Source organism: Panthera tigris, chromosome C1 (genome assembly GCF_018350195.1).
Source record: "Panthera tigris isolate Pti1 chromosome C1, P.tigris_Pti1_mat1.1, whole genome shotgun sequence".
Lineage (NCBI taxonomy): Eukaryota > Metazoa > Chordata > Mammalia > Carnivora > Felidae > Panthera > Panthera tigris.
This window is the reverse complement of record NC_056667.1, coordinates 48,209,571-48,233,602: the sequence shown is the minus strand read 5'-3', so window position 1 is coordinate 48,233,602 and position 24,032 is coordinate 48,209,571. Positions and strand designations below refer to the sequence as shown.

Here is a 24,032-nt window from a genome sequence, read left to right as displayed (position 1 = left end):
GCAGACCCAACAGACCCAACTCAACATGCTGGTTCATATTCCTCTCATCTTTAGAATGGGTGGGTTCTATAACAGAGTCTTTCTGAGATTTTCAAATTTCAGGGATACTAACATTTCCAAAACTACTTTGGAGACTGACATATAGCAAGTTTTTGTTTTCTTATAGTAAGCAAGAACTCAAAACAATATTCTCACACAAGGTAATTAATAACAACAACAACAACAACAACAACAACAACAAGGCAGAAGACTTTCTACACCAAACAATCGGGAGGAGTACTTCTCAGGCGAATGGAAATAAGTTAAGAAAAACAATTATGATGTTCTGCTTCCTTGTCTATGTTTCTCCATCTGGTGAAAACTCTGCCATGGGCCAGCCACTGACAGCCTCAGCACCCATGGGCCACAGATGTAACGGGAGACGGCTCTGGAGTCACACACGTCTGAGTTCAAGTCCTGGTTGTGCACTAGCTACATGTGCAGCTTTGTGAAACCTTAGCCTCGGCTTTTCATGTGTAAACCAAGGCTACAGCTCACTGTGGTAACGATAGAGTGTAGTAAGTGTACAAAGTGCCTCACACAGTGCCTGGCCTGTGGTATGAGCCGAGGCTTACCTTCCCTGTCCTATCTCACCAGGAGAGCTGCTCTCAGGATACAAGATGGCAACTCATGGTTGGTGCAATGAAAGTGCGTCCTGCGGCTCTAGTGGTTTCTTGGGATCTCAGCTTAGAAGCTACTTCCTCTGGGAAGGGAAACTTTCTTTGACCCACCAAGTTGGGTAAGAAGCCTGTCCCTGGTACCATGGCATTCTGGGCCCTGCAACTGTTCACTTGCCACACTGGATTCGCTTTTTAACGTTTATTTATTTTGAGAGAGAGAGAGAGAGAGAGAGAGAGCACAGGAGGGGCAGAGAGAGAGGGAAAGATAGAATCCCAAGCAAGCTCTGCACTGTCAGTGGAGCTTGATCTTACTAACACTGAGGATCATGACCCGAGCAGACATCAGGAGTCAGACGCTTAACTGACTGAGCCACCCAGGCACCCCACTTGCCAGGTAACTTATTAAAATTGCCAGGCAACTTCTCCCTTACTTACCCCAGGAGGTCCAAAAGAGCTCTGAGAGACTGGGGAGTATATCAGTCTTACTTATTGTTGCTTCTCCACCATCTAGAACACACATAGTGGCTACAAAAGTCAGCAGTGATGCACTTTTCATTTGTTAAATGCACACGTTAACTGATGGGAACATTGGCATAAGTTTTCAAATCTGTTTTGTGGTATTGCTTGTGGTATGCTCGACGGTTTGGACCATGGGTTTATGGCAGCATTTCCAGTGTTTGGTGCTAGAAACGTTAGCAAAGTAAGATGCTTCAAAGCTGATTCTTCGGTCAAGTAAATTTGAGAAAGACTATGCTCTATATGGAAATCCATGACGCATGTTTACAGATGCAAGTCTTATGAGAAGTCTTGCTGTAAAGATACCCAGTTAACTTGAACATAGAATTTTCCAAATGAATTCTTTGCAGGAATTGCTTTTGATATAACAAAGACCACCCTTTGGAAAACTCTGGCTTATAGAGAACTTGAGCTGTGAGCCAATTTTTCTGATGGTTTCTATCAATTCTTTGTCCTGGTTCTCCTTCCCTGATTTAAACTATACAGCTGGAATCAGGAGACATACAGTGGGATGGACAATTGAACCTTTGAGAAAACTGCACATATGGATGAGCTGGCCGGTCCAGGAGCTGACCAAAAGTATTTTGACAATGACTCAAATGCCCTCATCTGTGTCACACATCAGAGCCTTGACATTTCTGTGCACATACATCATGGCAATTTCTCCTCACTCTTCTCCTTTTCCACCATCATCACCACCATCACCATGATCGCCACCACACGTATGTGTTATGGGACACTCTCTGTGCCATGCATTGCTCTAAGGACAGGCAATTCCTGAGTTAATGTATTTACTTCCCACCATGACTGTTTAGGACAGATGCTAGTGTCATCCCCATTTTACAGAGGGAGAAACTGAAGTGCACAGAGGTTACGGAAGAGTCACATTTCGTAAGATGGGTAGACCAAATCACAGACCTATGCTAAGAAATCTTATTGGTTAACAGACCGAGACTGAGTGCACTGAGTTTCCGGGTGAAGCAATCCATAAACAGCCATGTCTGGCTGATTCCAATAAAGCCCCTTCTACCATATCAGGCCGCCTCCTGGAGCTAATAATACTTGATCTCTGTGAGTTATTTTCTGTTTACTAAGCACTTCCATATCCTTCATTGGTTTTAAAATCTCCTGACCATGCTTTACACAAATATGAGCGTTTTATAGATCTTGAAATGCAATCTCACAAAACTACCACTCGTAGTAATGATAATGATGATGACATTAAGGATAGCCACCTCCCACTTTTGACAAACTTATTGTTCAAGGCAAAAGAGCTCAGAATGGGTAGATTTGGGGCCCAGACGAAAGCCTTCTAATGCCAAGTCCAGAGTTTGCTCCACCCTTGAAAGGCAGGTCTCTCCGACAAGATAAGCCCAGCTGTGGCAGGGGAGCGAGGTTTACAGCACCAGCTTGGCATTCAGTTGGTGTGGTTTTTAAAGCAACTCAACATCTGTCATTAATTAGAGTTCCTGTTGCGAAGGTGATGGTTTATTATTGCTAGGCTGATAAGATGGCCAGTTCAGGAACACTATCTTCCTCCTTTTTCCCTCTCGCTCTCCAGCAGAGATTTTTCTCTTTCTTTCTCCTCTCACCTACAGAAACATAATTGACCTTTTGCCACACGGTATGATGTGGTGTTCTCAAACAGGGGCCCCTGTTGGCTTCCCAGTGATAACCTTTGGAATTTTTTCCCCTTTGGCTCAATGCAGAGACTCTGTTAGACCAACTTTGATTCAAATTTCATTTCTCATACTACTGAGCTCTCTGAACAAGTTAATGATCTTCCCCGGGCTTTACTTTTTCATATGGAATAAGTGACAAGAAGGCCTAAGTGGCAAGGTTATTTTCAGAATTTGATGTAACAAAAAATGAGGATGTTAACACAGGGCTTGGAACGTAGTGGATACCCAAGAAAGGATAGCAGATGTGATAACTAAAATAATAGCAATAATTATTTACAAAGAGATGAGATGAAACAGGGGATTAGGGTTGGGGGTTGAGGTCATTCTGCCTTCAATCATTCATCAGTCATTTGTTCTTCCCCTGCAACTAGTCTTTTTCTTTATAGCCCTTAACCCAAGGCATGTATATATTTATTTGTATTTATTTATTTTGTTATCTCTTAATACTCAGCTGTAAATGTGATGAGAATTGATATGATGGTTATTTTGCTCATCATTGAACCCAAGGGGATACTTGCTGAATGAACAAATATTTACCAAGCAGCTATCCCATGTCAGTTTCTGTGGTAGGCACTGGAGATATGGAAATAATTAAAGCAAGATTCTCACCCTTGAGGCATTCACATAAGGGATCTATGAAAATTGACAAAAATAAAGGAAATGGGGCATTCGTCCCGACTCCAGAGAGTTTTTGATAAATCCAGTGGCATAAATGGATTTAAATCTGCAGTAATATTCCAGCACAAAGCATCAAGGTGGTGGGGTGGTATGGATATCTCAAAGCTCTAAGTGCCAAGAAGGATTCAAACCGGTGGTGTTAAGCCCCCCAAAGTAATTAGAAATTCTTTTTGAAACATAGTAGTTTAAAAAGAAAGAAAGAAAAAAGAAAAAGAAAGGGAAGGCCTTTCAGAGGCCTGGCTCCCTGACTCCTCCCAGAACAGTCTGATCCCCTCTGCTGGTGAAGCAAGAGGTCAGATCCCCAGACGGAAAATCAATCTCTAAGAGTCGCTGGATAGAATTTCTAATCCACCAGTGCCACGACACGCAGTCTGTTTCCAGCCAAGGAGGATGAGGCCCAGAGGCTTTAGCTTCCCCAACCCACTGTACACAATCAGGCCAAGCTGACACCCCTCGCCAGACACACACAGCCTCTAACCATCACGCAGGCTCAGAGGTCCCACCACCAGAGCCCTGGAACATACCTTTCTCAGTGGTTTGGAACTCCCATTTTGAAGTTACTTTATTATCGTTATTATTTTTGAAATATTTATCTATTTTGAGAGAGTGTGAGCACATGACTGGGGGAGGGGCAGAGAAAAAGAGAGGGAAAGAGAGAAAGAGAGAGAGAGAATCCCAAGCAGACTGCACTGTCAGCACAGAGACCCTCGTGGGGCTCGATCCCACTAACCGAGAGATTATGACCTGAGCTGAAGCCAAGAGTCAGACACTCAACTGACTGAGCCACCCAGGTACCCTATTATTAAGTATTTATATTAATTACTTTAATATATTTTGGGTTATTTCCTCTAGTCCATTGCTTCTTATGTTCTGCAGAGACCTTCCAAGGCTGCCATGCCTACTGTGGGGAAAGACTAGGAGTGACAAGGGTAAGAAGGAGCCATGATTCACCTTCTGTCTTTTTTATATAACAGCCTCCCAAATGTCCCACTGCTATAAATTTTTTGAAAACTAGGCTTGATTCTTTCAGTCTAAAGATGAGGAAACAGAGACCCACAGAGGCAATAAACCTCTTGCCCCAAGTCACACTGAGCTGTTCAGTAACTGAACCACTAAGGATGGGGGTGGGGAGCTTGTTTTTGAAAAATGGGGGTAACTGAGAATCGTAAGGAGCAGCCTGGAGCGAGTGCCGGTGCAAACAGGGAAAGCTGTTTCAGCTATAATCTAGGTGGTCTTGGATCAGAGTTTATCTGTTAAAGACTCTAAATCCAAGTCTATCCACAGAGGCACCACTGCTTTAGGCGGCTGGCTTTCTGTGTAACCAGCCAAGTAAGTATCTATAAAATTTCACCTGCAGCTCAGGACAACATACATTTATCCAGCCCCTACTGATGGGGAAGACTTGGTACATTACTTGGAAGCTCCCACTCACATGGGATAAGCAGATACTGAAACGTCCAAGGGCAGCCCCAGGGGTAAGCACGGGGTAGGGGTGGGGGGGTGGGGAAGGGTAGAGGTGAGTCTTGCCAAGAGGAGTTTTCCAAAGCAACTTTATAGAGATGGGTTTCCGTATTATCCTAGTGAGCAGACTGTAGGGTCAGAGTACCTGGCTTCATAGCTCACTACCCATGTGACCTTGGGAAAGTACTTAACCTCTTCATAATCCAGCTTCTAGAAGGCAAAGCGCAACTGACATCAGGACCTCATGGGACGCTAGTGAGGATTAAGTGAGTTCAAACACAAAAAGTGTAGAGAGGGGGCTGGTGCATAGTACACGAACCATTTGTAGGAGTCCTCTGAAGACAAGGGTCCTGGCTCCCCACCGCCCTGCGGTACCTCAGACCCACTATTGTCTGCTGTTTCCTAGTAGTCGAAGCACTTGCTCGAACCTCCACTTCAGGATTGTCTATGAATTTCTCATCTGGCGTCTGCAGCGGTTGGTTAGTCAGCTTACGGAGATGAAGACAACCACTGTAATCCAACTATCCAAACCAGTCTGATCTGCCAGGATCCCTCCTCATCAGAGATGCTGACAGGTGAAACTGACACAGCCAGCTTGGTAGGAATTTCACTCTGACAGACTCCATCCAACAGTCTCCTCCGGGCAGAGGTGTCAGTTGACAGGGAGGGGGGCGGGGAGGGGAGAAGGGGCACATTCAGAACTGGTGCGAGGGGGGTTGCTTGCTTCCCACAGCCCGTGGCCTGTGTCTCATCAGGTGCCTACTCCATCCTGAAATCCTGAAACGCGGTCTGTTACAACGCCCTACACACAGACAGGTGTGCTCTAGTGAAATGGGACAGTTTCCAGGGGGCATTTAAAGAGTGTCCCCCTTCTATTTCAGGGACTCTTCAAAACTGGAGGTAAGTAATAAACCTTTGTAATTACTCCCAGGCCGAATCAATTTACAGGCTATTTTTCCTAAGCAGGAAGCACTGTTCTCACCTGTAAAGCACTTAATGTTGATTTTCTAAAAATGACACTATTAGCCTATAACTTTTTAAATTTTTTTTAAAGAACAGAGTCAAGGGATATTGGCCAAAGGATGCTCACAAGATTCCTGATCAAATTCCTAAATGATCTGTTTATAGTTAAAAACCAGCACCTCCAATCAACTGTGGTCATTACATATCCAGCTTTCTCTTTTGCTCCTTTTGACCTGGGACCCTTCCCAGGGGTTGAGTTGATCTTCCTTCTGTCTGTTTATTCTTTTGTTTTCACAGCACCTCCTGAAAAGCCCTCTTCCTCCTGCTTCTCTGCTCATCCTAGATTAACATTTCCATTTGAAGCCCCACTTCTTATCCCAGACGAAACTTGTCTTTCCTGCAGAAAGCAGGTTATGTAATGACACTCTGTTTTCAGGTTGCCTTGTTTTTATTTATCCAGTCTATCAGCCACTTGAAGATCTTTCCCTCAGAGAGCCAACCTGAAGGTGGCTTTTCCTCTTTATAAAAATAAACTTTTTATCTATTTTTTTATTTGTAAAACATGCTTGGCCTTATACCACATAATCCAGCACTGTGATGTCACCTGCAGAGAGTGTGTGCTTGGGGACAGAAAAACCTGTATTCAATATCCAGCTTGACTATTAACACCCAGTATGACCTTGGAGAAGTTCTTTCAGTTTTCGGAGCCTGTTTAGTCATTTGTAAAAATGATAAAAATATACTTTCCAAATAAATCTATTGTGAGAATTAGGTAAAAAATGTTGTTTCTGTAAGGAAATTTGTACAAGAAGACCATAGAGTATGGGTTATGTATGTAGCTTTCTTACTATCTGCTTTGAAGCAGGAAGAAAGCTTTGAAAACTTTGAGGAACAGATATAATTCTCTAATAAACACAGACTCTGACACATATAAACTTAAGTTCAAATCCTAACGCTAATGCTTATCTGTGTGACTTTGGGCAAATCACTTGCCTTCTCTGAGCTTCCATTTCCTTATCCGGGGCTGGGGGAGGGTTGTGAATAATTACATACTTAATACAGTGACTCACTTAGAATAATGAATGGTCCCGAGATCTGGCTCAAGCAAGAGGATTTCTATTCCTTTTGACTAAACACTATCTTAGACTATGCCTGGCTCTGACTTGTAACAAGTCTGGTCTCCTCAGAGAGGTAGTAAGCTACATGGGGCTGTTGGCCTCAATGCCTAACTTAGAGTTGGCTTATACAGAGTTGGGTATTCACTAAAGATACTTAGGTCAATTCCTCATCTTTTGGGCACCACATTCACTGAGAGTGAATGGCTCTCCAGGATAACCAGCCCCTCCTTCTCCAGTTGGACCAACTCATTCCAACAGGGAGAGAGGAAGGGGAGTGGAGGGCTGTAAGGGCTGTAAGGGCTTGTAAGGGCTAACTTCTCTTTTAATAATTAAAAAGCAACCATATCAGAATCCAGTCAGGAGAACCAAAACTACTCTAGGTTTTTCAACAGAATCTAATACAAGAAATTGGTTTCATAGGTCACCTAAGAAACCAAAAAGTCAAACAGATGATCCTGCAGTAACTCAAGAGATCAGCAATGGGAGAAAGCTGCAACCCCTTTTGGGGATCAAGGGATGATGGGAGGCTGTGGTGTGACCAGAGCCAGGAGCTGGAGATGTCAGGCTGGAGCTGAAACCAAAGAAGGGCTGAGTGGCCAGAAGTGGAGGATGAAGGGGAAAGGCTGAGAGCTGGAATCACACAGGGAGAGATGACCTAACAACTCCCCTCTTCCTGCCGGTCAGTCTTCCACCAGTATCCCCCATTGGCCAAACCTACCGGGAGGCTGGCCACAAAGGAGCCTGGGAAATGTAGTACACAGCAGAGAGGGGCCCAGGGATCGGGAGGGGAGAATAAAGCTTCCTGAGAACAAATAGGCAAATGACCAGCCCTACCATCTCTCAGTAACATATCCAAAGCAATGGCACAGTTTATAATTCATAGTCAGCTAATAAGCATTGACATGAATACCACTACAATTTTGTATAATGCTCAAAGTTTTTTCATACCAGTAACTGTGCTAAATACTTAATACATATTATCTCATTTAATCTTTACAACAATGTTATGAAGTATACACTCTTAATAGCCTTATTTTCACAAATGAGGAAGCCAGCTGGAGAAGGGACTGATCTAAGGCAAAGCTACAGCATGTGAACACAGGACTGGAACACAGATTAAGGTGATAGCGAAGTCTGTGCTCTTAACTACGGTTTCAGCCATTACTTCTAATATGAATCATACTTCTAACAGTAAAAAGGAGGGTACTGGATAAGCTGAAACTTCTCATAAGCACTGGAAGGATATTTTGAAGACCTACATTTCCAAGGCTGGAAGCCTAGAACACGGTGAGCGTTGATTCTGCCCTTAAAAAAAGGAGAGATGAAAAAAACAAATGCATCACTTAATTCAGTTAATAAAAGTCCATGGTGTTCCCTCTTGAAGGCAACAGGGTATTTTTGCTAAGAGGATCCCAAGTTCAGTGGCCTCTGCAGGCTTGCTGTTTACTGATACTTGATATGCTTCAACATCTGTTGCCCTTCTCGATTGATGGGTGCTTCATTTTAGCACTTCCCTGATGCCAAGCTGGGGGAAAGCTTTGGTACTGAGGTCCTCTAACACACTCCTAGGTCACTGATGCAGCTTTGCTTGTAAAGCTGGCCGAAGGAAGGGATATTCAGGGAGGAGAAGTGAAGAGCCATCTCATCCATCGACCGTGCTGGCTGCTCTCAGTTTCTACTCCTGGGTCAAGCGACATCTGAAAGTTATAAACCCTAGCGATCCTTTACTCGAAGTCAGGTTTCAATATCATGCTCCAGGCTCTTAACAAAGTATATGATGAATTCTGCTGCTGCTTCTGTGAAAGTTCCATGGAAGGATTTCTAGATTGTTTTTTTAATTTTTTTTTAAGTTTATTTATTTTGAAAGAGAGAGAGAGCGCACGCGAGTGCACAAGCAAGGGAGGGGCAGAGACAGAATCCGAAGTGCTAGCAGTACTGAGCTCCGTGTGGGGCTCAAACCCGAACCCACGAGCCGAGCCATGGGATCATGACCTGAGCTGAGGTCAAGAGTTGGAGGCTTGACCAACTGAGCCGCCCTGGCGCCCCTCTCGGTTGGTTTTTAAAGAAACAGAAGTTTTAGGATTTGGTACCAGGAAAAATGTAGTCTCTTTTGGTGAACTGGTATACTTCCTTGAGTCTGCGGACACCGTATGACTTGACACATTTCCCAGTTTTGTCCTGGCTGCCTGGAAGCTCAGAGAAATTCTCTAATTTATGGGTCAGAGACTTATAGGCCAATCTGTCCCATGAAGCTGTTTGGTTTGGCACTCCCCAATCCAGGATTTATATTAATTTGAATTTCAGTGCCCTTCGGCAGAGTATACATTCTATGACTTGGTATACAACCAAATCATGCTGTCCTTTGCTGGTATCTCCCCATGTTCATACGGACTATCTGGCACCTGAAGGCGTATGAATTTGAGGATCCCCTAGTCTAAGTGGTTGTTATATTCTCTTCCTGCTACATGGCTTCTGATTTGTGAGTTTTTATTTTGCTTAGTTTTATTCTGCTTACTCATATATTATAAGCCTCCACGAATCCTTCATGGAAGCGAAGCATAAATGATAAGTAAACAAACTGTTTTCTTTCCTAAGCAAAACTGCCAAGATCAAGCAGCTGTATTTCTGCTGATCCAAGGGCTGACCGTTCCTCTGGCCTGCCCCACCTGCTAAAGGGTTACCCTGGCTGTGGGTTCAGGCCTGCCATTCCCTCAGGCACAAGAAAGAAAAGAAACTGGGGCCTAGACATAATCACGTGGCACCTGTTCTCTCTAGCACGTGATATGTAAATCTAGCTCTAGGTGCCCTCTGGAGCTCGGGGCTGCGGGGGGTTTGCAGGGTTGTTCTGCAGCAAGACCACCTGAGTTGAAACCCTCATTCCGTCACTAGCCGTCGGTGTGACCTAAGGCCAGCTTATTGCGGTCTTGTTGCCTCAATTTCCTGCTTTATAACGTAGGACGATACTACCTACTTCACAGGTTTGTCATGTGGATGAAATGAACACAGGAAATAACATTAGTGCTTTTCCGTGTGCCAGGCACTGTGCTAAATGTACTTTCATTCATAAAATCTTTGCAGAAACTCAGTGGGTCAGTTAATATGAAACTGAATTTCAGAGAAATTAAGTACCTTGTCCAGACAGGTTCGTTCACGTAGCTAGTGAGCCAAGAAGCCATAGCCTGGAGTGCAGCAAAGTGACTGAGAGCGCTACTTTTTCTCTCCTGCCCCATCTGATTTCCTTCCATCTTGCCCACAATGGATTCAGCTCACTTACCCTCTTCCACACCGAGCCCCCCATCCCCGCCCTGCTTCCAGGCAGGCAGCTAACATACCACCACAGAACTGAGGCTCCAGCAATTACTAATATTTACTGGGCTGAGCTGAAACGGAGAGAGATTTGTGAGGATTGAGGCACATGTTCCTTTCTCTGCTTTCTAGAAGGCCCCCCCACTGCAAGCAGACCTGGGGACACGGGGCCTCTCCACTGAGTTCCACTCTATCACTCGCTAATCCTCGGTGGCCCAGCTCAAATGTTGCCTTCAAAGGACTTTCCCAGCCCTCAAGACAGTGGAAGGTACTCCTTCTTTCGTGCTCCATTATCCCATTGCATAGCAACTGCAGTTTTAAAAAAAATAATAGCCAACATTAAATAAACACTATTTCACCTTACATGTTCTAACGTGCTTATTCCTTATAACACAAATTGTGAGATAATATCTCTACAATGCAGGAATTACTGTTATCTTTTACAGATGAAGGCTCTGAGGCACAGATAAATTAAGTAATTCACCCAAGGTAAGTGGCAGAGCCATGATCTGAGCTCAGGCGAGGCCCCAAGGTCTTTGCCACTTACTTAGTATAGACTTTTTCATAATGGTATCTTTCTGTGTCTGTCTCTTCCCCATTAGATTGGAACTATGTGGGCACTGAGATATGTTTAATTCTTCTTTGTCCCGCGGCCATCCTCGTCACATGGCAGGCTCTTGTTGCCAAACCCTGGCTTAAAGAATTGAACAGGGAGCCCCATCACCCACTTGAATCAAGGCCCACGTGCATGCCTTTTCCAGATCTAGTCCACTGGCATCTGTCAGCTGAGCTAGCGGGGCCCACCCAAAGTCCAGCGGTGGAGGAGAGCAGAAAATGCATCCTGACATCACAGGAAGGACCGGAGTAAAAGGTACATTAATGGGGGCAAAAACAAGCCAGTGGAGTGATTAATTTGGCCTCCCCTTCAATATTATGTTTACACAAGTTGATTATATAGCACTTAATTACTAATTTGCCCTACTTAAACCAAGAGTGCTTTTAATTTTTAATGAGATAAGGGAAGGAGATGCCTTTGCTTAGTAAGGAGTAGCTATTTTATTTCCTTCTTTTGTTTTGCCCAGCCAATTAATGACATTTCTAAGGAAATGCATCCCTCTCACGAATTCCTTCTCCCCATCCTCTTCTCCACCTCCCAGGTTTAAAAAGAGGTGGGAACAGATGACAGCCACTTAGAAACAAACTGACTTCACCTTCTGATCTGACTGGCTGGGCTGGGCAAGGCCTTGTGAAGTGCAGAAACATGGGACCTATAAAGGGTGCTACCAGATTTTTTGGGAATTGGGTACATCTGTTCCCAGAAACCGTACGTTGGTTGTTACTGACAACAGAAAACACAGCCATGGGTGTCCAACCAGGGCAATCCTCCTACAATCCTGCATTATTTCCTGGGTGCGAGGGTCGGGTAATTAAAAAAAAAATTTTTTTAATGTTTATTTTTGAGAGAGAGAGAGAGAGAGAGAGAGAGTCAGAAACAGAGCATGAGCAGGGGAGGGGCAGAGAGAGAGGGAGACACAGAATCTAAAGCAAGCTCCAGACTCTGAGCTGTCAGCACAGAGCCCAACGTGGGGCTTGAACTCACCAGCCATGAGATCATGACCTGAACCAAAGTTGGACGCTCAACCGCCTGAGCCACCCTGGGGCCCCAATGTCAGGTAATTTTAAGAAGAGCCCTGGGTCAGTCCAGACATAAGAAGAGCAAAGAGACTGGCGTCAGATCTGGATGTGATTGGTGGCTCTGCCACTCGTAGCTGTTAGACGACGGGCATGGCACTTAAACTTCCTCACACTCGGTTTTCTATCTGTAGAGGTGAGGTGAATAACCTAACTTGCGAGAATTAAACATTATCTAAGGTACCTTAGCAGACTGCCCAGCTCAGAGGAGGTGCAGGACAAGATTAGTCATTTCTGGCAGAGGGAAAGTAGGCAAATGAAAGCAGGAATAAAGGAGCACCTTTTGAGGACCTCGGCATGTCTGTCCTTGTCTGCAGAGCTGTGAAGTCTCCATCAGTGCTATTCAACCAGCCTGGTCATAACAGAGCTTGCCCCAGAATGTGAAGAAACACACTGACTCTTTCATGGAGAACATCTTAGCATGAATAAGATGTTATAACTGATTTACATTCTGATGCAAGTCCCTTATCTTATCACAAATCTGCAACAGACCATTCACAGATTGCCCTCCGGCCTTCAGACAGACCTAACAGCCCAGCCTGGATGACTGTTTGGGACATTTGCATGTGCTCCTGAAGTCCCCTCCCCACCCTTCTCTGGGCCTTGCCAGCCTTACCTGTACCAACTGCATCAACAAGTTCCCTTGCCCTCTGACTTTTGAGTCCAGCCAATGGGGAGCCCGGCAGTAAAACAGAGAGAGGGAGGAAAATGGGGTCAATAACTCAGCTCTTTCTTTCCAGGGTCTCTGGCAGGCAAGCTGGCTCAGTAGTCTCCACACGGGCCTCTGTTCTGGGGTTCTGGGGCTCCAGCAACTGGGCTCTCCCTTCACCTCTTAAGGTTCAACTGGTACAAACCCCAGCGTACTACATCCTCCCTTGTGACCCTCAATGCCCTGATCTACAGTCTTGTAAACAGTCCCTCCAGTAAAATCTCTAAAATTATCCTAATTTGAGAGTGCCCCTTGACTAACACCGCAATATTTTAAGGTACATCCAAATTCCAGTTGTCTAATACGGGTACTAGTTGTTTTGTTTTTTTTTTTAAACAAGAGCAATCACATCCAGCCCCAGAAGAATCCATTTCCTTTTGTGACAAAGGCCAATAACCCTTCGCTTTGAAATCCTAGACTAAGCCTTGGATTCTGGCTCCACCCCTTTCTAGGTATTGACTTTGGTAAGTCATTAACCTGCTGCCTCATTTGTAAAATTATTACAACAGTATAGGAAATACTATGATAACAGCATAGGAAATGCCCTTATAAACAACTTTTGACATGGTATCTATATTTTAAACGTTTGAATTTCTGTGATATGCAATTATTAAAGATCAGCCACTCAACTTCTGAATACATGGTACTTTCTTAAAGTTCACTGCAGAGTACCAGACATCTCCAATAAACTGCAATTTTTTTTTCTCTTTTGAATACTTCTTGATCACTTGCCTCAATGATGCAACCAAAATTCATTCGCTGACTTCAGTAAGACCTCTGTACATCTCATGACCCTGAACTCTGTCCAGTAGTATGTGGTATGCGTGTGTGCGTGTGCGTGTGCGTGTGCGTGTGTGTGTGTGTGTGTGTAGTCATTTTTAGGGCCTTTTTCCCAATTAAAGAAAATTCCTGACTTAAATAAAGGTCTTATCTTTCCTGGTCTTTCATTTCAGTCCATGGCCTAACTTATTATTCTGAATATTAAGCTTATAGGAGCATAGATCTGTTCTTCATGAGTTATCAGTGTGAAGGAAAAAAAAATATATATATATACATATATATATATATATATATATATATATATATATATATCCAACCCATTCATTTCCAGTTTATGCCAAAAAAAAAAGTTTATTATGAAAAGTAAAGGCATAAATGATCACTGCAATGAGAAGTTAATTACTTGTAAGCATTTGTTTTCACAGAAAGATCTTAACATATCTTTGCAGATTTGTACCAGTATGAAATGTCTGGCACAAAATGAAGTTAAAGAGTTTGGTGAACTTTATTTTAGAAACATAGTTCTGTAACCCTTCTAAGTTTCTAAAGGGCTCAGCAGAGGTTTGGCCATTGTTTGCTTTTTATAAAAAGCCCAGTTCTTAAGTTCCTAAATAAAAAAGGGGTGGGAGATATTTGGGAAACAAGTTGATGAGTTTAAATCTTTGTGTTAATAACAATAGTACAAAAAGTGTCTCTTAATTAAAGGGCTTTTCTGTATCTACCTCTGTAAAAAGGGAGTGGGTGTATTATGACTAAGATAAGATGACATATGATAAAATAAGATAAAATAAAAATAAAACAAAACAAAACAAAACAAAACAAAACAAAACAAAACAAAACAAAACTCTTGGGCATGGCATGCCGTCTTTTCCAGGCAAAGGAATTAGAAAATTTCCGAGCCAAACAGGGTACACTTCTTAATTTTATTTCTATATTTGATACTCAACTAAGCAGTGATGACAAATGTGGGCTGCTGATAATTTCTACAAAGCAGGCTACCCTGTGAAGCCAGCGGCACTGCCATGTTGGAATCTAGACCTTTCCTGGGCAAGGTATATGTATTTACTGGGATACTGTTTGATGGGATAAAACAAATATGCGCTTTGTATCAAGTAAGGTTTGACTATGCCTCCAGGTTTCAGAGTCTTTGTCTGCACAGTGGGGCCTGCAGAATTCAAATGTTTTGACTTTCATATCCATGATTCCATTCTGCAAAGTAGATTGGAAGAGGAGATTCACAATTAATCAGAACCTGAATTTGTTGCTTTTTTGAGAGGGAATGATTCTCAAAAAGATAAGAATGTACTGTTAACCAGGTGTGGCAATAGTATAATGAATGTTAGGGCCAGCATCACATTCTTAATTTAATCCTTCTTTAAACTACTAATTCTCATTCCAGGATTTTCTGTTGACTTTCTATGAGGCACTGACATATGGGACAGGACACTCAGAAAATTCAATCAGAAATCTGAATCTATTTAATTAGAAACCAGGATCTCATATCTCCAGAAACACATGCTTAAGCAGCAAAGGGCAAAAGGCTACTAAAGAAAGTTGATAATATCAGGACCATATGTGAAATGAATAGGATTATAAAAGGCCTGGGGATGAAAGCTAAATGGAACTAAAATTCACAGCAAAAGACTCATCCTACACACAAGAAATGGGAGCCCTGAATTTTCATCCACCACTGGTGGGAGTACAAAGCGTTACTATGTATCAGGATTCTAAAAGCTGGGAAACTTTCTGATGAAACAAATGTATCTCCCTAATTTATTTTATGGAAATAATTTAGGGTATCTGCAAAAATTTAGCTACAGAGATGTTAGCTGCAACATTCTTTAAAACAATGGAGACAACATATATATTCAAAACGAGGGGATTGGTGAAATAAGCCATGGTCTATCCTGTGCGTATAAAATTATGCAACCCATAAAAATAACAAATAACAATGTTTACTACCTATTTCGGGGTGGAAAAAAAAGCTACAAAACACTATGCATTGTATGAACACATTATTGTAATTAAAAAAAAATGTAAAGTGGTTTAAAAGTATGTACAAAAAGGGGTGTCTGAGTGGCTGAGTCAGTTAAACATCTGACTTCAGCTCCGGTCGTGATCTCATGGTTCAGGTCATGATCTCACGGCTCGTGAGTTTGAGCCCCACATCAGGCTCTGTGCTGACAGCTCGGAGCCTGGAGCCTACTTCGGATTTTGTGTCTCCCTCTCTCTCTCAAAAATAAATAAAAATTAAAAAAAAAATTTTTAAGTATGTAAAAAAATACTAAAAGTATAGAAACCAGAATCTTCAATACTGGCTATTTTAGGGCAGTAAGATCAGTGTTCTTGTACTTTTCTTTCAGCGTAACTGAACTTTCTTATTTTTTTCCCCCTCCATGAACATGAATAATTAGTTGTAGTCCAGGAAAAGAAAAAGAAAAAAAAGCAAATTAAGATTGAATGTGCCAAGAAATGGGATGGTTTCTTATTTCTGAACATCCACGACAGAGCAGTCTTTCCAAACCTCCAGAAACTAACATCACCATAATCAGCTTTACTTTGTAAAATGTAATAGCCGTAAAAATCACAGAAAGTTGACTCCCACAACATAAAACAGAATGGAGGTGCATTGTACCGTGTATGAAGTCACAGGCTGTGAGGCACCTAATAGGTGATGAATATAATCGGCTCTAAATGAAGTGTACTTTGTGAAAAAGAATAGAAGGAGAAGCTTCAGCTAAGCGGTGAGCCTGTCTGCAAGGACTGACCTCGAGGGCGGGCCACTGCGGTCAGTGTGGATAGCTTCTCTTGTGGGCATGCATTACAGAAAGGGTGAGTAGTCACGCCTCTCAACAGGCCACTTACACGTAGTGGTCTGCAAGACACGGGAGTCTGTCTGGAACGTGACAAGGAGAGCTAATGGTGGGAACACGCAGAGTCCATGGTTTACAGAGGCGGCAGCCCTCGCACGGTGGGAGGAAGAAAGGTTTTGATTAATTGGTGGATTCCAAGGGCTTATTTTCTTTACACTGGTACGTGCCTTACATTGATTGGGGAATTCATTTTCATGTCTTGTCACAGTCTCCTTCTGCTGCCTTTTGCTTCCTCTACTTTTTCTCGGGGCAGGAGGGCAGAGGGGCAGAGGGGAAGGTGCCAACTAAAGAGCACTCCTGGAATTAAAGCTGGCGTCACAGAAAGAGATCCGGAACCAAAAAACAAACCAACCCTGTCTTTTAAGATAAGAAATTACAGAAAGCTAATGACATCTGCAGGGGCCTAAAGGAAGCGGAAAGTGGAAAGGGATTCTGTATTTCTGCCTCTTTGCCATTTTGCCTGAGTTGTCTTTCAAGGCATCTTGAAACTGGTTTCTTGTTTTATGTATCCTTTGCATGTCTTAGAACCTCTCTACCATCTGTGCTTGGATAATGTAAGTACGTTGTTAGTTCAGAAACGTATTTTTTCCAGTTTGTTATTTTTCCAGGGCCTGGGAGGCTACAGAAGGGTGCTTTCTAATCATAATTATGTGCTTTCTAGGATACTCAGAATTAGAGAATCTCTTTGGAGTGCATGGACAGCCAAGGGAGTGAGGTGACTTTTGGGGGATCAGGAGTGGTCAGATGGGAAGGTCACAGAGGTCAAGGCTGTGTGGATTCCATACTGCAGTGAATAAAAGGAGGAAGGAAGACTTCCTCTTGCGATCCCTCCCACTTACCCAACAGTATAACTTCTACCATGAACGCAGCATCTCTGTGGCTTGAGTCCCTCTTCCTGATTGAGCTGCAGATACGAAGATGACTGTACCATGACGCTTGTCAACACTTTCTATTGGAGACAGAGTCTGGAACACTACTTACATGGAGAACACCATTTCTGGAGAGACGCAACCCTTTAAGATATTAGTAGTTGTTCTAGTCTCTAATGCAGATGGATGGCTACATCAGTACCTTCTGTGAGATCCTCATTTGAAAGGGGAACAGCAGGAAGCTTTCGATGTCAAAGGGAGAGGAGGGCAGGCAAGAAGCAGTGAAGAGAGGGTGAGAGAGAGAGAGACTCTGATGGCAACAGGAACCAATAAAAGAACAAGAAGTGGAGGCTAGGCATTGTTGGTGGGCTCCAAAATTTGAAATAGCAGTGGACCTCGTACTTGACTAATTTCTCCCCTAACATCCCACCAGACCATTCTATCCCCTAGCCCTCTCCATCTGACAAAACTTCCCCCAAAATTGAAATATAGAGAGAGGTTTGCAATGTTTGTAAGGAAAGCTTGCGACTCTAAATCCTTCGAACCTGTTCGGATCATCACAGGGAAGCACAGGGCTCTACCCCTGGCTGAAGACACCCACTCACGGGCCCAGGAAATCAGGAAACCCCATCTCTTCAGGCATGTAGGCCTCTTTCCTAGGTGTAGTCCAGGTCCTCTGGACTCTTCCTAGTCTTTCATTCGTCTGGAAGAGAGGACTCTGGCTGAGTCTACCAAAGTCTGCATACCGTGGTAGAGTCAAGTGAAATCCTTCCTCCGACCACCGAATGTGTGGTCTATGGAAAGAGAAAGCTGCTGTCGGGAATCGCTCCGCTTTCTTAAAGGAAGGAGTAGCAGGCACCTTGAAGACCAAGTAGGGTCTTTGAAGTTCAAAGAAAAAAGTATATTGAAGTTCAGGTTGAATAATACGAATCAGAGGGAGAAAGCAATTCTGTTTCACATCAACTTGCCAGAATCCTGAGCTCATCCCCAGGCCTGGGGCACAGAAGTGGCTGTCTCTTCTTTGGAGAGGGGTGAATGAAGCCACATCCACATGTGTTTACATTTCCAAAGCAGTTTGATCATCATTATAGCAATGTTGATAATTACACTTGGGGCTCATGTAGGTCCTTAGAGGTTCCAAAGGCTCTTTATCTCAACAGCCCCACATGAGTGGCAATTCTCTAAATATTTTTTAAAAAGGAAATACACAAATACAGCAAGTACCTGGAGAGGCCAGGTGCCACTGACTGAAGATATACAACAAGCAAGCACAGAGGTCAAGACCACGGGATTCTCTTGGGCAATGGAATGACAGGTGAGCTTCCAGGGCTCTCTCAGCTGGGGGCTCTCTTTACTAGATTACAGCATCTTCTAGAAATTACTGTCAGGAGGGGCACATATTTCCTCAGGCTTAACAGAAGAGATGAGCTTGTCTTTAAAATGCTGTGAGACTTGCAGCTACACTCGAATCACCAATTCCAATACTCGATGCACTCTACCTGAGATTCTGTTCCAGAAGATGAACGGAAAGTCTCATGCAGTGATGATGTGTCAGTGTGGCATGAAGGTTAAGACTTTCCACTTAGGGAAAGATGTGAGTGGAATCGTCTTGGAGCTAGAAACTCCAGGTTTGACCAAGATATCACTGAGGCACCCGAAGTCACGGTATGGAGTATCTGATGAAGCAGGCCTATCTATCCCACACCACTCTTCGTTCGAGCTGTAGACTATCTCCTGAGTTGCGACCAACGGGGCATTTCTTTTCAGAAGATACACTACTAAACACTCATGAAGCCACAAACTATTCTGAACACAAAAAAGAAAAAAAAAGTTGAAAGAAGTAGAAAAAGAATGATAATCAGGATGGGACAGAGATCCAGAGTGCCTTAGTTTCAATTCCTCTTCTGCCCTTTATTAACCGTGGACTTGAGCAAATGGAAACCTCTCTAGGCTTTGGCTTCCTCATAAACAACACAAGGATGGAAACAGGGACACTGTCAAAAGTAAAGGACGTTTCTTTGTCCGCTCCTCCTGCCATACAAAATACCATAGATTGGGTATTCAGACAAGAGAAATTTATTTTCTAACAGTTCAGGAAGCTGGAAGTCTAAGATTAAGGTGCTAGCCTGGTCAGATTCTGCTGAGGGCCTTCTTCCTGATTTGCAGACAGCCACCTTTCTGTTGTGTCCTCCCAGGGCAGAGAGAGAAAACACAAGTTTTCTGGTGTCTTTCCTTATGAGGGCACTAATCCCATCATGGGGATCCCACCCTCATGGTTTCATCTAATCCCATCTACCTCCCCAAAGGCCCAATTTCCAAATACCAACATATGGGGGAGTTGGGGCCTCAACATATAACACAGGAGGGGACACGTTCAGTTTATAATATGATGTAAACCAATGCAGGGCCTCAGGGAGCATCTCTACTGCGTTGCTTTCGCTACCGTTTGTCCCAGGAATGGCATCTAGTTGTGAGAACACCTCCATAAACAGATGCATTAAAATAATAATTGAGATTTCAACAAGAAAGAAAGAAAGAAAGAAAGAAAGAAAGAAAGAAAGAAAGAAAGAGAAACCCCACGCAAATGTTTTGGAGAGAGTACCAGAAAATCCAGAAATCCTTGAGAATTCAGTTGCACTGCCTTTGATAAAAAAACTTCAGCTAAAGGGTACTTAGCATTCACAAGTGGATTCAATTCCTTAGGAGCGATATTTCAGACATCAGTTCCAAAGGCTTGGCCAGTGTGCAGTGAACCACGCTTCTCAAAATGCGGTACGGATGGTGGAATCAGACTTTTGTGTCTGTGTTTCTAACAGTGTACCCTTCAGTTTTGTCACCTTTTTGGATCTCTGTTGCTTAACCTCTGCTGCCCGTGTAGGTAACAGGTGTCTGGAAGATCACAGGAAGAGCCCCTAGCACAGCTCTTCGAACATAAAAGGGTCGCGATAAATAGCGCTCTTGTTACTGGGCCACTGGTGTGAAACCCGGTTTCTCATCCTGACCTGGAGACCTTGGACAAGTCATTTAAGCTCTCCGAACAAACATTTCTTGAACTCTCAGGGGAGGCTGGGGAGCCAGACTTCTTGGTTCTGCCGTTCACTAGCTGTTTCAACTGAGGCCAAGTCACTTCACTTCTTTATGCCTCAGCTTCCTCAACTATACGCTGGGAATAATGGGATTAAGCGTGCATTCCCAACACAGAGAAAGAACTCATAATGTGCTCCTGATGATTATTGCAGAGAAAGAAATGGAGGAAAGAGCAGAGTGGTCAGGGCACAGAGCTAGGAGGTAGACAAGGCAGGACTGGAGCCCAAGCAGCCTGAGTCCAAAGCCTGTGCTCTCAGCCTCCTCCTAAGTTGCGTCTCTAGCTTTTCAGAAACCTGTTGTTCATATTATTATTTAACCACTCAAAATCTCTCCATAGAACCTATGTGTGAAATGTCTTTTGCAATTTGGTGGCAGGAAAAGCCTTGTCTCCCACAAGAAACTAATGTTTCCTCTTTTTGAAAATAAGAATTATGCAACTTATCATGTGTTCATTTTTGTCTTGGCTGCCAGGAAGCTCAGAGTCCAGTTGTGTGCTCCGTCACGGAGCCCAAGTTATTTCCTTTTTCCTATATCTTTGTTCCTTATTTTCCCTTTTAATTCTTTTTTTTTTTAAGCTAACGTTTTCATTTGTGCCTCTTATTGTCAGAATCCTCAAAATTATTTGGAAAGTGGTACATGAAGATGAAATAAACAAATATAAATCTGAAATGTACACGGAACACTTAAGTTTTAAAACTTATCTGTTTCATTTGCTACCAAAAAAAAAAAAAAAAGTCGAGGGGAAATTAAAAGAAATCATTTAAGAGCTATTTTAAAGGAGAGGAAAAAAAAAAAACCTAACAGGAAAACAGAATGACCAACACTAACGGAGGCCAAGTCAAATGAAAACTGCAATAAATATGTCTGAGGCTAGAAGTGTTTGTGCTTTCCCTGGCTGGAACCTATCATTTCTTAATTATATCCTCCGTGTGTTTTGCAAGATGTGAGCTGCTGTCAAGAGGAAGAACAGCCTCAGACAGGGGAGGAGCCACGGCCCGCCCCTCGGCCCTCACATACCTGTACAGAAGCGAAGTCCCCCGAGGCACAGGCACCCAGAATAGCAGCGCCCACAAGAACAGACTCCACCTCTTGCGACAGGACCACAGGCATGCCTGCACAGGACAAGGCCACACCTTGGTTAGGGAGCAGGGCCGGGATGGTGAGGGGAGCCGGCAAGCAGCCCCAGCAACAGAAACACCTGATGTGATGTGACGTGAAGGCAGCAGCGGGCACCCTCTCCCCATCCCCCACAGTTCTCTGCTCCTGATTCTAAAGGATTTTACAGCCCGTGCCTACTGCTGCAGCAGCCAGGAGCCCCAAGGGACCCAGCACTCATGAGACCTTTTTGCCCCGATTTCCCAGGCTTCTGCCAGCTACTACCTGCCATTGGTTCAAGCTCCCTTCAACAAACATTTGTTGAGTGCTTTGCTGGGCCCAGCGAATGTGGAGATGAACCTCCATCCTGCTATTCAGGTCTCCAAGGGGAGGTGGATGAGAAAGAGATAAAGGCCGCACAGGGGGGGTGGTTCTCTAACTGAGATGCGCTAAGAAAAGGGAAGTAATAAGAGGGTGTGATTAATCCCTCTGGTGGCTTCCTATTTCTCTGCAGACAAGCCGAAGCCCTTCCAGTGGCTGGTGAGGCCCTCCAGAGCTGGCACCCACCCCGACGGTCTCCTCCCCTCCTGGCCACCCTGCCCCGGCTGGCCTCCTTGTTTTCTTGAATCAGCTTCAGGGCCCTCGCCCATGCTGTTCCCTCTGTCTAGGTCACTTCCTCCCAGAGGCCCACACAGCAACTCTCTCTGTGTCCTTTGTGCATTTGCGCAAACATCCCCATCCCACTGTGCCTTTCCTGACTGTTCAGTTTAAAGTGACAACTGACCCACGACATTACTCATTCCCCTATTTCCTCAGCATCATTCACCCCTGCATGATTACCATCTGTCTCCCCTGCTCGAGCCTAAGCTCCATGAGGGCAGGCACGTGGTCTCATCCACTGCTGAATTCCTGGATTTGCGACTGCCTAACTACTATCTAGCACACGGCAAAGGCTTCAATGACGAAAGAGCAAATTTCCCGGATAGGGAACGGGCTGGGGTGTCCGTCAGAGTGGAGACGAGCATCACGGAGGCACTTGAGGGAGGAGTAGAGATCCACCAGGCAGCAAGAAAGCACTCCACATGCCAGCTGCTGGAGCCTGAGGGCTCACAGTGGGTTTAAGATTAATAGAAATAATTTAGAATTCTGAGGGGTTTATATGTGTATATGTGTACGCTATAAACAAGATATACGTAAAACATAAGTATAAATGCATTGGCTAATCAGGAGATGGAAGCAGCCTCCACAAAGGTAAGCTCAGTAGCCAGACCTGAACACCTTCCTCTACTCAAGACACCAGACTGACTTTTTCAAAGACTGCATGTGTCCTCCTATCCTTTCTGGGAAGATCTCCTTGACACAGTCACCCCGAGGCTCCCACTGCCTCCTAACTCTTCTTCCTACTCCCAGGCTCAGTCAGCTGCCCGGCCACCTGGCACAGAGGGTCAGGGAAGAGAACGCCCTCACACAGCTAGGGGCTCAGGAATGCCAGCCCCCAGACTGTAGGGCCAGCACCTGAGGCTCCGCTGACAGGCATCGGGGGTGGGTCCCTTGGAAAAGCTCACAGTCCATTCCACTAGCCCTGGGTCCTTCCCCAAGTGACATAAATATGTAGCCTCGGTTTCCCGGTGTGTGAAAGGGGGACAATAGTAAGACGTGCTGTGCAGGTCTGCAGTGAGGCTTGACGAGAGAAGGCACACATGGGGCTCAGCACATGTCTAGTGTCTTAAGCCCCTGAGAACGGTGGCTGCCGCTGTTAGAATGAAGCAGGAAGGTGAGCCAAGGCCCTCTACACACACTCACTTGCACAGCGGGGAAGGGACAGACAGGTGCCCATCAGCCAACTACAGGGGAAGGACAGACACTGGGCCACACAGAAGGGCTGTGTGGGCCCAGTCAGGAGAGCGCTGCATGCCTTTGTAGCAGCTGGGACCACCCTCATAGACATGGCTCTTCTTAGAAGATAGTAAGCACCTGTAAATGCCATTGACCTTCCAGCCCCTCCTTACCCTGTCAAAAGCCTCACTAGTTCTGAGCAGGGAGTAGGCACCTGCAGTCCCTTCCCCTGGGGAACCGGACACCAGAGCGAATCTGGTGGATCCCCCACTAGCTCTCCGGTTGTGCCCTAAGGACTCTGGAGCCAGACCACGAGCGTTTGAAATTTGGCTTGCTCGCTGATTTACCTGTGTGATCCTAGGCAAGTTCCTGGACCTCTTTGTGTCTCGGTTACCCCATCTGCAAAATGGGGATAAAATTCTACCTTCCTCCAGGGCTGCTGCGAGGATTGAAAGTACTATTATGAGTGAGGCACTTAAAACAGTGCTTGGCTCAGAGAAAACACTACATTAGCATTAGCTGTTAGGATTCTTAATATTTACCCTTATCTCTAAAGACTTCCTCCTCATCCCTGTCACCTGGATGATACCAACTCACTGCTTCCACTTCCCTTCAGGTCAATCCCACCTCGTCCCTTTCCACCTCCCACCTGCTATGGGTCCTGGGACACCGGCCTGTGCAGACCATATCCATGGCTCCCTTGTCCTC

At 44.4% G+C, this 24,032-nt stretch overlaps 1 protein-coding gene across 10 annotated transcripts in view; it reads right to left on the bottom strand.

The window, feature by feature from the left end:
* FGGY (FGGY carbohydrate kinase domain containing) overlaps nt 1-24,032 on the bottom strand; it is a 417,204-nt gene that overhangs the window by 58,336 nt on the left and 334,836 nt on the right. For all 10 annotated transcript variants that reach the window (XM_042997390.1, XM_042997395.1, XM_042997396.1 and 7 more), the window contains one exon: nt 21,411-21,505. In XM_042997390.1, coding sequence (XP_042853324.1) covers nt 21,411-21,505 — 95 coding nt within the window. The remainder of the gene's footprint in view (nt 1-21,410; nt 21,506-24,032) is intronic.